This window comes from Oncorhynchus keta, unplaced genomic scaffold (genome assembly GCF_023373465.1).
Source record: "Oncorhynchus keta strain PuntledgeMale-10-30-2019 unplaced genomic scaffold, Oket_V2 Un_contig_4708_pilon_pilon, whole genome shotgun sequence".
Lineage (NCBI taxonomy): Eukaryota > Metazoa > Chordata > Actinopteri > Salmoniformes > Salmonidae > Oncorhynchus > Oncorhynchus keta.
The window spans coordinates 12,501-27,500 of NW_026287911.1; the positions used below are offsets into that span (position 1 = coordinate 12,501).

At 46.3% G+C, this 15,000-nt stretch overlaps 1 protein-coding gene and 1 long non-coding RNA gene across 4 annotated transcripts in view; one reads left to right on the top strand and one right to left on the bottom strand.

Moving 5' to 3' along the window:
* The window catches only part of LOC118378949 (neurobeachin-like protein 2), a 45,061-nt gene that overhangs the window by 11,043 nt on the left and 19,018 nt on the right, over positions 1-15,000 (bottom strand). The window contains exons 10-19 of the mRNA XM_052509568.1: positions 13,230-13,347; positions 12,829-13,063; positions 12,506-12,640; positions 12,046-12,153; positions 9,515-9,610; positions 9,059-9,183; positions 8,547-8,687; positions 4,618-4,748; positions 3,277-3,386; positions 3,012-3,129 (exon numbers count right to left, since the gene is read on the bottom strand). Coding sequence (XP_052365528.1) covers positions 3,012-3,129; positions 3,277-3,386; positions 4,618-4,748; positions 8,547-8,687; positions 9,059-9,183; positions 9,515-9,610; positions 12,046-12,153; positions 12,506-12,640; positions 12,829-13,063; positions 13,230-13,347 — 1,317 coding nt within the window. The remainder of the gene's footprint in view (positions 1-3,011; positions 3,130-3,276; positions 3,387-4,617; positions 4,749-8,546; positions 8,688-9,058; positions 9,184-9,514; positions 9,611-12,045; positions 12,154-12,505; positions 12,641-12,828; positions 13,064-13,229; positions 13,348-15,000) is intronic.
* On the top strand, positions 4,769-5,627 carry LOC127924890 (uncharacterized). 3 transcript variants are annotated; one of them, XR_008119192.1, is made up of 3 exons: positions 4,769-5,292; positions 5,328-5,397; positions 5,503-5,627. It is a non-coding gene; the product is annotated as an uncharacterized LOC127924890 (long non-coding RNA). The 3 variants fall into 3 exon arrangements; XR_008119190.1 differs by having other exon boundaries at positions 5,363-5,397; positions 5,468-5,520; XR_008119191.1 differs by having other exon boundaries at positions 5,468-5,504.

Here is a 15,000-nt window from a genome sequence, read left to right on the forward strand (position 1 = left end):
CAACAGACCAGAATAGAACAACAGAATGGAACAGAACAGACCACAACAGACCAGAATAGAACAACAGAATGGAACAGAACAGAACACAACAGACCAGAATAGAACAACAGAATGGAACAGAATAGAACACAACAGACCAGAATAGAACAACAGAATGGAACAGAACAGACCACAACAGACCAGAATAGAACAACAGAATGGAACAGAACAGAACACAACAGACCAGAATAGAACAACAGAATGGAACAGAATAGAACACAACAGACCAGAATAGAACAACAGAATGGAACAGAACAGACCACAACAGACCAGAATAGAACAACAGAATGGAACAGAACAGAACACAACAGACCAGAATAGAACAACAGAATGGAACAGAATAGAACACAACAGACCAGAATAGAACAACAGAATGGAACAGAACAGACCACAACAGACCAGAATAGAACAACAGAATGGAACAGAATAGAACACAACAGACCAGAATAGAACAACAGAATGGAACAGAACAGACCACAACAGACCAGAATAGAACAACAGAATGGAACAGAACAGAACACAACAGACCAGAATAGAACAACAGAATGGAACAGAATAGAACACAACAGACCAGAATAGAACAACAGAATGGAACAGAACAGACCACAACAGACCAGAATAGAACAACAGAATGGAACAGAACAGAACACAACAGACCAGAATAGAACAACAGAATGGAACAGAACAGAACACAACAGACCAGAATAGAACAACAGAATGGAACAGAACAGAACACAACAGACCAGAATAGAACAACAGAATGGAACAGAACAGAACACAACAGACCAGAATAGAACAACAGAATGGAACAGAACAGAACACAACAGACCAGAATAGAACAACAGAATGGAACAGAACAGAACACAACAGACCAGAATAGAACAACAGAATGGAACAGAACAGAACACAACAGACCAGAATAGAACAACAGAATGGAACAGAACAGACCACAACAGACCAGAATAGAACAACAGAATGGAACAGAACAGACCACAACAGACCAGAATAGAACAACAGAATGGAACAGAACAGACCACAACAGACCAGAATAGAACAACAGAATGGAACAGAACAGAACACAACAGACCAGAATAGAACAACAGAATGGAACAGAACAGAACACAACAGACCAGAATAGAACAACAGAATGGAACAGAACAGAATACAACAGACCAGAATAGAACAACAGAATGGAACAGAACAGACCACAACAGACCAGAATAGAACAACAGAATGGAACAGAACAGAACACAACAGACCAGAATAGAACAACAGAATGGAACAGAACAGACCACAACAGACCAGAATAGAACAACAGAATGGAACAGAACAGAACACAACAGACCAGAATAGAACAACAGAATGGAACAGAACAGAACACAACAGACCAGAACAGATCAGATTAGAATAGAACAGATTAGAATAGAACAGATCAGAATAGAACAGATTAGAATAGAACAGATCAGAATAGAACAGAACAGAATAGAACAGACCGGAATAGGACAGAACATATCAGAATAGAACAGATTAGAATAGAACAGATTAGAATAGAACAGACAGATCAGAATAGAACAGATCAGAATAGAACAGATTAGAATAGAACAGATCAGAATAGAACAGATTAGAATAGAACAGATTAGAATAGAACAGATCAGAATAGAACAGATTAGAATAGAACAGATCAGAATAGAACAGAACAGAATAGAACAGACCGGAATAGGACAGAACATATCAGAATAGAACAGATTAGAATAGAACAGATTAGAATAGAACAGACCAGAATAGAACAGAGCAGAATAGAACAGATCAGAATAGAACAGATTAGAATAGAACAGATTAGAATAGAACAGATTAGAATAGAACAGATCAGAATAGAACAGATTAGAATAGAACAGATTAGAATAGAACAGATTAGAATAGAACAGATTAGAATAGAACAGAACAGATCAGAATAGAACAGAGCAGAATAGAACAGATTAGAATAGAACAGATTAGAATAGAACAGATCAGAATAGAACAGATCAGAATAGAACAGATTAGAATAGAACAGATTAGAATAGAACAGATCAGAATAGAACAGAACAGAATAGAACAGATCAGAATAGAACAGATTAGAATAGAACATATTAGAATAGAACATATTAGAATAGAATAGAACAGATTAGAATAGAACAGATCAGAATAGAACAGATCAGAATAGAACAGATTAGAATAGAACAGATTAGAATAGAACAGATCAGAATAGAACAGAACAGAATAGAACAGACCGGAATAGGACAGAACAGACCGGAATAGGACAGATTAGAACAGAACAGAATAGAACAGACCAGAACAGAACAGACCAGAACAGACCAGAATAGGACAGACCAGAACAGACCAGAATAGGACCGACCAGAACAGACCAGAATAGGACAGACCAGAATAGAACAGACCAGAACAGACCAGAGTAGAACAGACCAGAATAGAACAGACCAGAACAGGATACAGACCCCCCTTAAAAGATTTAGATGCACTATTGTAAAGTGGCTGTTCCACTGGATGTCATAAGGTGAATGCACCAATTTGTAAGTCACTCTGGATAAGAGCGTCTGCTAAATGACTTAAATGTAAATGTAAATGATACAACAGAATAGAACAGACCAGAATAGAACAGACCAGAATAGGACAGACCAGAATAGGACAGACCAGAACAGGATACAACAGAATAGAACAGACCAGAATAGAACAGAACTCTATTGATAAGGAAATGTACCTTCTATACATTGTGGTGTCTGAGTGAGGATGGAGGGAAGAGCTCTCTCACCCACTCCTACTCCTCATATCACATTGGGTGAAGTTGAGAATCTCAAATTGTACCCTTTTCCGTATATAGTGCACGACTTTAGACTAGGAGCCATAGGGCTTTGGTCCAAAGTAGTGACCTATATAGAGAATAGGGTGTCATTCGGGACTCAGCCCTTCTCTCTCCATACCTTCATAGGTGCAGTAGTAGAAGACATTGAGAGCCTCCACCGCCTCCTCCCCTCTCTGCTTGCAGCCAAAGATCAGGTCAATCCACTCATGGAGATGAGAGGAAACGTGTTCACACTCCTGCACCATATTGGGGGACAAATGCATTTGTACAAGGAAATGTATTTGATTACTTGATTAAAATGTGTCCAATCAGAGAGTGTAGCATGGCTGTGGGGGTTGCACCAGCGTTTCCCATAGATTATTTTTCCAGGTGGAAGGCCTCACCAGAGCTTTCCTGTGTTTCCTGATGAAGTCTTCTCTAGACAAGGCCCATTGTGGTAACAGAACATCAGTCACATTGTTCTGGGTCATCTGCAGACTGCCCAGGTCAAACCCTGCAGTAAACACACACACAGAGACAGTCAATCCTTCCTCAGCTACGTAAACAGAGTGTCCAACATCTGGTAGGGTATGAGGCTCTATGAAACACTACGATAGGCCATATTTCTGTTGTGTTGATATACTGTGTAAGGAATGACTTGTGAATAGGAATTAACATCGTTGCATTCCACTTAGGATGATTTCATAACACTCTGGAAATCTACTCAGATTATAGAGAACTCTGGTTTGACACTTCCCAGAGTGCACTTTGACACTCCACAGTGAGTTCGCTAACACAGCCTTTGTCTTCCTCATGTGAAGGGAACACAGCCTTTGTCTTCCTCATGTGAAGGGAACACAGCCTTTGTCTTCCTCATGTGAAGAGAACACAGCCTTAGTCTTCCTCATGTGATGGGAACACAGCCGTTGTCTTCCTCATGTGAAGGGAACACAGCCCTAGTCTTCCTCATGTGAAGGGAACACAGCCTTAGTCTTCCTCATGTGAAGGGAACACAGCCCTAGTCTTCCTCATGTGAAGGGAACACAGCCCTAGTCTTCCTCATGTGAAGAGAACACAGCCCTAGTCTTCCTCATGTGAAGGGAACACAGCCTTTGTCTTCCTCATACGAAGGGAACACAGTCTTCCTCATGTGAAGGAACACAGTCTTCCTCATGTGAAGGGAACACAGCCTTTGTCTTCCTCATGTGAAGAGAACACAGCCTTTGTCTTCCTCATGTGAAGGGAAACAGCCTAGTCTTCCTCAGCCCTAGTCTTCCTCATGTGAAGGAACACAGCCTTAGTCTTCCTCGTGTGAAGGGAACACAGCCTTAGTCTTCCTCGTGTGAAGGGAACACAGCCTTAGTCTTCCTCATGTGAAGGGAACACAGCCCTAGTCTTCCTCATGTGAAGAGAACACAGCCCTAGTCTTCCTCATGTGAAGGGAACACAGCCTTTGTCTTCCTCATGTGAAGGGAACACAGCCCTAGTCTTCCTCATGTGAAGGGAACACAGCCCTAGTCTTCCTCATGTGAAGGGAACACAGCCCTAGTCTTCCTCATGTGAAGGGAACACAGCCCTAGTCTTCCTCATGTGAAGGGAACACAGCCCTAGTCTTCCTCATGTGAAGGGAACACAGCCCTAGTCTTCCTCATGTGAAGGGAACACAGCCCTAGTCTTCCTCATGTGAAGGGAACACAGCCCTAGTCTTCCTCATGTGAAGGGAACACAGCCTTAGTGCTACTCACCGTTGATGTTCTGCAGGAACTCTGGAAAGTAGAAGAACTCCGGGATGAGCTCCTTGACGTCAGCGGGACTCTCCATGCGAGCCTGCCAGGCTGCTGCTACAGAGTGGAACTGACGGTCTGCACAGTCAAACCTGCAACACACACAGCCAGGAACCACACTGTTCAAATGTAACACACACAGCCAGGAACCACACTGTTCAAATGTAACACACAGGGCCAGGTACCACACTGTTCAAATGTAACACACACAGCCAGGAACCACACTGTTCAAATGTAACACACACAGCCAGGTACCACACTGTTCAAATGTAACACACACAGCCAGGTACCACACTGTTCAAATGTAACACACACAGCCAGGAACCACACTGTTCAAATGTAACACACACAGCCAGGAACCACACTGTTCAAATGTAACACACACAGCCAGGTACCACACTGTTCAAATGTAACACACACAGCCAGGTACCACACTGTTCAAATGTAACACACACAGCCAGGTACCACACTGTTCAAATGTAACACACAGGGCCAGGAACCACACTGTTCAAATGTAACACACACAGCCAGGTACCACACTGTTCAAATGTAACACACAGGGCCAGGTACCACACTGTTCAAATGTAACACACACAGCCAGGTACCACACTGTTCAAATGTAACACACAGGGCCAGGTACCACACTGTTCAAATGTAACACACACAGCCAGGAACCACACTGTTCAAATGTAACACACAGGGCCAGGAACCACACTGTTCAAATGTAACACACAGGGCCAGGTACCACACTGTTCAAATGTAACACACAGGGCCAGGAACCACACTGTACAAATGTAACACACACAGCCAGGAACCACACTGTTCAAATGTAACACACAGGGCCAGGAACCACACTGTTCAAATGTAATGTGGAGGGTAGTGAAGGGTTACTGAACCTACAGCTGGATGAGGAGGGTAGTGAAGGGTTACTGTACCTGCCACTCTGCAGCTGGATGTGGAGGGTAGTGAAGGGTTACTGTACCTACAGCTGGATGAGGAGGGTAGTGAAGGGTTACTGTACCTACAGCTGGATGAGGAGGGTAGTGAAAGGTTACTGAACCTACAGCTGGATGTGGAGGGTAGTGAAGGGTTACTGTACCTGCAGCTGGATGTGGAGGGTAGTGAAGGGTTACTGTACCTACAGCTGGATGAGGAGGGTAGTGAAGGGTTACTGTACCTACAGCTGGATGAGGAGGGTAGTGAAGGGTTACTGTACCTGCCACTCTGCAGCTGGATGTGGAGGGTAGTGAAGGGTTACTGTACCTACAGCTGGATGAGGAGGGTAGTGAAGGGTTACTGTACCTACAGCTGGATGTGGAGGGTAGTGAAGGGTTACTGTACCTACAGCTGGATGTGGAGGGTAGTGAAGGGTTACTGTACCTACAGCTGGATGTGGAGGGTAGTGAAGGGTTACTGTACCTACAGCTGGATGAGGAGGGTAGTGAAGGGTTACTGTACCTACAGCTGGATGAGGAGGGTAGTGAAGGGTTACTGTACCTACAGCTGGATGAGGAGGGTAGTGAAGGGTTACTGTACCTACAGCTGGATGTGGAGGGTAGTGAAGGGTTACTGTACCTACAGCTGGATGTGGAGGGTAGTGAAGGGTTACTGTACCTACAGCTGGATGAGGAGGGTAGTGAAGGGTTACTGTACCTGCCACTCTGCAGCTGGATGTGGAGGGTAGTGAAGGGTTACTGTACCTACAGCTGGATGAGGAGGGTAGTGAAGGGTTACTGTACCTGCCACTCTGCAGCTGGTTGAGGGTAGTGAAGGGTTACTGTACCTACAGCTGGATGAGGAGGGTAGTGAAGGGTTACTGTGCACCTGCCAGCTGGATGAGGAGGGTAGTGAAGGGTTACTGCAGCTGGATGTGGAGGGTAGTGAAGTGGGTTACTGTACCTACAGCTGGATGAGGAGGGTAGTGAAGGGTTACTGTACCTACAGCTGGATGAGGAGGGTAGTGAAGGGTTACTGTACCTGCAGCTGGATGAGGAGGGTAGTGAAGGGTTACTGTACCTACAGCTGGATGAGGAGGGTAGTGAAGGGTTACTGTACCTACAGCTGGATGAGGAGGGTAGTGAAGGGTTACTGTACCTGCCACTCTGCAGCTGGATGTGGAGGGTAGTGAAGGGTTACTGTACCTACAGCTGGATGAGGAGGGTAGTGAAGGGTTACTGTACCTACAGCTGGATGAGGAGGGTAGTGAAGGGTTACTGTACCTACAGCTGGATGAGGAGGGTAGTGAAGGGTTACTGTACCTACAGCTGGATGAGGAGGGTAGCGAAGGGTTACTGTACCTACAGCTGGATGAGGAGGGTAGTGAAGGGTTACTGTACCTGCCACTCTGCAGCTGGATGTGGAGGGTAGTGAAGGGTTACTGTACCTACAGCTGGATGAGGAGGGTAGTGAAGGGTTACTGTAGCTGGTGAAGGGTTACTGTACCTACAGCTGGATGAGGAGGGTAGTGAAGGGTTACTGTACCTACAGCTGGATGAGGAGGGTAGTGAAGGGTTACTGTACCTACAGCTGGATGAGGAGGGTAGTGAAGGGTTACTGTACCTACAGCTGGATGAGGAGGGTAGTGAAGGGTTACTGTACCTACAGCTGGATGTGGAGGGTAGTGAAGGGTTACTGTACCTACAGCTGGATGAGGAGGGTAGTGAAGGGTTACTGTACCTACAGCTGGATGAGGAGGGTAGTGAAGGGTTACTGTACCTACAGCTGGATGTGGAGGGTAGTGAAGGGTTACAGCTGTACCTACAGCTGGATGAGGAGGGTAGTGAAGGGTTACTGTACCTACAGCTGGATGAGGAGGGTAGTGAAGGGTTACTGTACCTACAGCTGGATGTGGAGGGTAGTGAAGGGTTACTGTACCTACAGCTGGATGAGGAGGGTAGTGAAGGGTTACTGTACCTACAGCTGGATGAGGAGGGTAGTGAAGGGTTACTGTACCTACAGCTGGATGAGGAGGGTAGTGAAGGGTTACTGTACCTACAGCTGGATGAGGAGGGTAGTGAAGGGTTACTGTACCTACAGCTGGATGTGGAGGGCAGTGAAGGGTTACTGTACCTACAGCTGGATGAGGAGGGTAGTGAAGGGTTACTGTACCTACAGCTGGATGAGGAGGGTAGTGAAGGGTTACTGAGGAGGGTAGTGAAGGGTTACTGTACAGCTGGTTGAGGAGGGTAGTGAAGGGTTACTGTACCTACAGCTGGATGAGGAGGGTAGTGAAGGGTTACTGTACCTACAGCTGGATGTGGAGGGTAGTGAAGGGTTACTGTACCTACAGCTGGAGGGTAGTGAGGAGGGTAGTGAAGGGTTACTGTACCTACAGCTGGATGAGGAGGGTAGTGAAGGGTTACTGTACCTACAGCTGGTTGAGGAGGGTAGTGAAGGGTTACTGTACCTACAGCTGGATGTGGAGGGTAGTGAAGGGTTACTGTACCTACAGCTGGATGAGGAGGGTAGTGAAGGGTTACTGTACCTGCCACTCTGCAGCTGGATGTGGAGGGTAGTGAAGGGTTACTGTACCTACAGCTGGATGAGGAGGGTAGTGAAGGGTTACTGTACCTACAGCTGGATGAGGAGGGTAGTGAAGGGTTACTGTACCTACAGCTGGATGAGGAGGGTAGTGAAGGGTTACTGTACCTGCCACTCTGCAGCTGGATGTGGAGGGTAGTGAAGGGTTACTGTACCTACAGCTGGATGAGGAGGGTAGTGAAGGGTTACTGTACCTACAGCTGGATGAGGAGGGTAGTGAAGGGTTACTGTACCTACAGCTGGATGAGGAGGGTAGTGAAGGGTTACTGTACCTACAGCTGGATGTGGAGGGTAGTGAAGGGTTACTGTACCTACAGCTGGATGTGGAGGGTAGTGAAGGGTTACTGTACCTGCCACTCTGCAGCTGTATGTGGAGGGTAGTGAAGGGCTCCATACGGATCATGTAGTGCATGACTCCTGCAGCGTTAGAGTAGTGTGTTCCGTAGTGGAACTTATCTATGGTGCCCGTTGAGTCCTCAAAGCTCTCATACCTGATCAGACAAGACACAATGATTCAAATGGTTCCCTGCATTAACAGGAAGAATAATGAAGTCAACATGAAACACAGGCAGTAACACAGTGTATTTGTGGAGCACGTAGGCTGTGTATAATACTGGTCATTATAAAACAGACTGAATTCAGATCACACAACACATATACTAGGATGAGCTTGGTGTTTAAACAGAACTGGAGATGATCTGGTCTGCGTCCCAAAGCATCATCTTCCCTACATAGTGGATCTACCTTTGACCAGATCCACCTATTCCCTGGTTATAAATAGTGACCTAGTGTACATAGGAAACGGGGTGCCATTTGGGACACAGCCCTGGAGTTCTCTGTGCGAGGTTACTGCAGTACTCACTTCTCCCTGACGTTCTGTGCGTGGCGGGGGTTGACTACTCCCATGGGTTTGGACAGGTCTCTGAACACGGCTGGGTTCTCCAGGTCCAGAACTGGAGAGGTGTAGTCACTCAGCACCCATGGGAACTGGACCCAACCCAACCCAGGGACACCATTAGATTAGACTGGACTACAGCATGAATGCTGTTCGCTCATTTGTTCCTGCATTCATGATTCATTTGTTTCTTTATTCTTCTGTTCATTCATTCATTCATAGATTCAATGATTCATTTGTTTGTTGATTATTCTGTTCATTCATTCATTCATAGATTCAATGATTCATTTGTTTGTTTATTCTTCTGTTCATTCATTCATTCATAGATTCAATGATTCATTTGTTTGTTGATTCTTCTGTTCATTGATGCTTCTGTTTATTCATTTCATTCCTCCCTCCCTGGTTTACGGGACAGGGACTTACCACAGGGTACTGAGACAGGTCGTTGTAGGTACGTCCAGAGATGGTGTTCAGTTGCATCAGATATTCAAAGTTGGAAATCTCTCTGCATACCCATCTCTATTGACAAAACACACACAGTTAGCTTCCTCTCTGCATACCCATCTCTATTGACAAAACACACACAGTTAGCTTCCTCTCTGCATACCCATCTCTAATGACACACACAGTTAGCTTCCTCTCTGCATACCCATCTCTATTGACAAAACACACACAGTTAGCTTCCTCTCTGCATACCCATCTCTAATGACACACACAGTTAGCTTCCTCTCTGCATACCCATCTCTAATGACACACACAGTTAGCTTCCTCTCTGCATACCCATCTCTATTGACAAAACACACACAGTTAGCTTCCTCTCTGCATACCCATCTCTAATGACACACACAGTTAGCTTCCTCTCTGCATACCCATCTCTAATGACACACACAGTTAGCTTCCTCTCTGCATACCCATCTCTAATGACACAAACAGTTAGCTTCCTCTCTGCATACCCATCTCTATTGACAAAACACAAACAGTTAGCTTCCTCTCTGCATACCCATCTCTATTGACAAAACACAAACAGTTAGCTTCCTCTCTGCATACCCATCTCTAATGACACACACAGTTAGCTTCCTCTCTGCATACCCATCTCTATTGACAAAACACAAACAGTTAGCTTCCTCTCTGCATACCCATCTCTAATGACAAAACACAAACAGTTAGCTTCCTCTCTGCATACCCATCTCTATTGACAAAACACAAACAGTTAGCTTCCTCTCTGCATACCCATCTCTATTGACAAAACACAAACAGTTAGCTTCCTCTCTGCATACCCATCTTTAATGACACACACAGTTAGCTTCCTCTCTGCATACCCATCTCTAATGACACACACAGTTAGCTTCCTCTCTGCATACCCATCTCTAATAACACAAACAGTTAGCTTCCTCTCTGCATACCCATCTCTATTGACAAAACACAAACAGTTAGCTTCCTCTCTGCATACCCATCTCTATTGACAAAACACAAACAGTTAGCTTCCTCTCTGCATACCCATCTCTAATGACACACACAGTTAGCTTCCTCTCTGCATACCCATCTCTATTGACAAAACACAAACAGTTAGCTTCCTCTCTGCATACCCATCTCTAATGACACACACAGTTAGCTTCCTCTCTGCATACCCATCTCTATTGACAAAACACAAACAGTTAGCTTCCTCTCTGCATACCCATCTCTAATGACAAAACACAAACAGTTAGCTTCCTCTCTGCATACCCATCTCTATTGACAAAACACAAACAGTTAGCTTCCTCTCTGCATACCCATCTCTATTGACAAAACACAAACAGTTAGCTTCCTCTCTGCATATCCATCTCTATTGACAAAACACAAACAGTTAGCTTCCTCTCTGCATACCCATCTCTAATGACACACACAGTTAGCTTCCTCTCTGCATACCCATCTCTAATGACAAAACACAAACAGTTAGCTTCATCTCTGCATACCCATCTCTAATGACAAAACACAAACAGTTAGCTTCCTCTCTGCATAGGTTGAAGCAGTAGGCTGAGGTAGTAGGCTGAGGTAGTAGGCTGAAGCAGTAGGCTGAGGTAGTAGGCTGAGGTAGTAGGCTGAGGTAGTAGGCTGAAGCAGTAGGCTGAGGTAGTAGGCTGAGGTAGTAGGCTGAAGCAGTAGGCTGAGGCAGTAGGCTGAAGCAGTAGGCTGAGGTAGTAGGCTGAAGCAGTAGGCTGAGGTAGTAGGCTGAGGTAGTAGGCTGAAGCAGTAGGCTGAGGTAGTAGGCTGAGGTAGTAGGCTGAGGTAGTAGGCTGAAGCAGTAGGCTGAGGCAGTAGGCTGAGGTAGTAGGCTGAAGCAGTAGGCTGAGGCAGTAGGCTGAGGTAGTAGGCTGAAGCAGTAGGCTGAGGCAGTAGGCTGAGGCAGTAGGCTGAGGTAGTAGGCTGAAGCAGTAGGCTGAGGTAGTAGGCTGAGGTAGTAGGCTGAAGCAGTAGGCTGAGGTAGTAGGCTGAGGTAGTAGGCTGAAGCAGTAGGCTGAGGCAGTAGGCTGAGGTAGTAGGCTGAAGCAGTAGGCTGAGGTAGTAGGCTGAGGCAGTAGGCTGAGGTAGTAGGCTGAAGCAGTAGGCTGAGGTAGTAGGCTGAGGCAGTAGGCTGAGGCAGTAGGCTGAGGCAGTAGGCTGAGGTAGTAGGCTGAGGCAGTAGGCTGAGGTAGTAGGCTGAAGCAGTAGGCTGAGGTAGTAGGCTGAGGTAGTAGGCTGAGGTAGTAGGCTGAGGTAGTAGGCTTAGGCAGTAGGCTGAGCTGAGGTAGTAGGCTGAGGCAGTAGGCTGTGGTAGTAGGTCCTTACTGAATCAATAGCTATCTGTGTAACACACAGGTTGCATCCCAAACTGCACCCTACTCCCTACATAGTGCACTGCTTTTGACCAGAGCCCTATGGGCCCTACATAGGGAATAGAGTCCCATTTGTGATGCAGACAGAGTTAACAGCTGTACCTGTGTGAGTCCAGAAGCCTTGAGGAGCTCCTGAGGAGAGCGGGAGCCGAAATAGAAGAGGTTGGGGGGCCGCAGCCCCAGGATCCTAGAGTACACCATGTTCCTCACCTGGGGAGGGAGGTCGGGGTCAGGTTATACATGTCTCTTACACTGGTCCTTTTCATATCACTTCACATTATCATTAGTGTCAAATAATGATACAATTCCACATCTTATTACAGGTATTGGGATCAACACTGTGGTACAAAGACAGTGGTGGCTGGTGCCACGTTAAATCGGAGGACGTGGCTCGGCTGGAAACGGAATGGTATCAGCCACAACAAAGTCATGGTTTCCTTGTGTTTGATACCAATACATTGACTCTATTCCAGCCATTACTGGGAGCCATATTCCCCTCATTAGCCTTCACTGTACTAAAGGCCTCAGGCCCTTGAATCTAGCAGTTAGACGAGAGACACACCTTCTTCTTGAAGTTGATGAAGTAGTGTGACTGGTCGATGAAGAACAGCTCCACAGCAGAGCGACGCAGGTTGTAGCGTCTCAGGTGCACCTCTCTCAGCTGAGACAGGGGCCGCTTGAAATCAAAAACCAATTCCTGGATAGATAGAAGTTTGTCAACAAACAACTCTTTCAGATTCAACTGTATCATGATGTCAGCAGTGACTGTTCTTTACAGTGACTGGGGAATGATGCATACACTAAGACAGATCCTCTGGTCAGATGAAGCCTGGTTCTGGACTAAGAAGCCTGCTGAATGGAGAATCTCCATTGATATAGCTTTACGGTCTCAAGACTAGATTTAATCTGTGTCTGGGAAACTGCCCCATAGTGTTCATTGCCAGACGTCTTTATGTCCTCACCCTCTTCCGTCTCCTCCTTCTCGCTGCTGGCGTCGTAGAAGTACAGGTGATGTGTGGTGACCTCCAGCCGACCCGGAACCACCGCCACGATGGTGATGAGCTCACAGTCCTCCGACAGAACCAGCTTCTCCTTCTGACTGTCGTCCTCCCCCTCCACCCTGAGGAACCGTTAGAGAAAATACATGTATCAGATGAATATCTCACCACTAGCATTTCTGATTCAACTAACCAGGGGCTTGCAGAGAATTTTACTAGTTGAATCAGGTCACTGGTTCTGAGGTTGATATGTGGAGTGGGTAGGGGGGTGGAGATCAAATCACTCACTTATTGTCCAGAAAGACAATGTCCTCCTCTCCTAACTGGTCATCCTCCATGTCACTCACTTTGGCCTCCTTGGCAACAGCCAATGGGAGGGGTTCTGAACTGCGAGGACTATCAGCTCCTGATGTGGAGAGATGCAGACAGACAATACATTCTACTGAACCTGAGCACACACTCACAGACCTATATTACCTGAGCACACACTCACAGACCTATATTACCTGAGCACACTCTCACAGACCTATATTACCTGAGCACACTCTCACAGACCTATATTACCTGAACACACACACACAGACCTATATTACGTCTGAGATCCCCAAGGATTGGAAAGCTGCCGCAGTCATCCCCCTCTTCAAAGGAGGTTACAGACCTATATCCATCCTGCCCTGCCTATCTAAGGTCTTCGAATGCCAAGTCAACAAACAGGTCACTGACCATCTCGAATCCCACCGTACCTTCTCCGCTGTGCAATCTGGTTTCCGAGCCGGTCACGGGTGCACCTCAGCCACACTCAAGGTACTAAACGATATCATAACCGCCATCGATAAAAGTGAGTACTGTGCAGCCGTCTTCATCGACCTTGCCAAGGCTTTTGACTCTGTCAATCACCATATTCTTATCGGCAGACTCAGTAGCCTCGGATTTTCGGATGACTGCCTTGCCTGGTTCACCAATTACTTTGCAGACAAGAGTTCAGTGTGTCAAATCGGAGGGCATGCTGTCCGGTCCTCTGGCAGTCTCTATGGGGGTGCCACAGGGTTCAATTCTCGGGCCAACTTTTTTCCTCTGTATATATCAATGATGTTGCTCTTGCTGCGGGCGATTCCCTGATCCACCTCTACTAAGACGACACCATTCTATATACTTCCGGCCCGTCATTGGACACTGTGCTATCTAACCTCCAAACGAGCTTCAATGCCATACAACACTCCTTCCGTGGCCTCCAACTGCTCTTAAACGCTAGTAAAACCAAATGCATGCTTTTCAACCGATCGCTGCCTGCACCCGCACGCCCGACTAGCATCACCACCCTGGATGGTTCCGACCTTGAATATGTGGACATCTATAAGTACCTAGGTGTCTGGCTAGACTGTAAACTCTCCTTCCAGACTCATATCAAACATCTACAATCGAAAATCAAATCAAGAGTCGGCTTTCTATTCCGCAACAAAGCCTCCTTCACTCACGCCGCCAAACTTACCCTAGTAAAACTAGACTATCCTACCGATCCTCGACTTCGGCGATGTCATCTACAAAATTGCTTCCAACACTCTACTCAGCAAACTGGATGCAGTTTATCACAGTGCCATCCGTTTTGTCACTAAAGCACCTTATACCACCCACCACTGCGACTTGTATGCTCTAGTCGGCTGGCCCTCGCTACATATTCGTCGCCAGACCCACTGGCTCCAGGTCATCTACAAGTCCATGCTAGGTAAAGCTCCGCCTTATCTCAGTTCACTGGTCACGATGGCAACACCCATCCATCCGTAGCACGCGCTCCAGCAGGTGTATCTCACTGATCATCCCTAAAGCCAACACCTCATTTGGCCGCCTTTCGTTCCAGTACTCTGCTGTCTGTGACTGGAACGAATTGCAAAAATCGCTGAAGTTGGAGACTTTTATCTCCCTCACCAACTTCAAACATCTGCTATCTGAGCAGCTTACCGATCACTGCAGCTGTACATAGTCTATTGGTAAATAGCCCACCCAATTTTACCTACCTCATCCCCATACTGTTTTTATTTATGTACTTTTCTGCTCTTTTGCA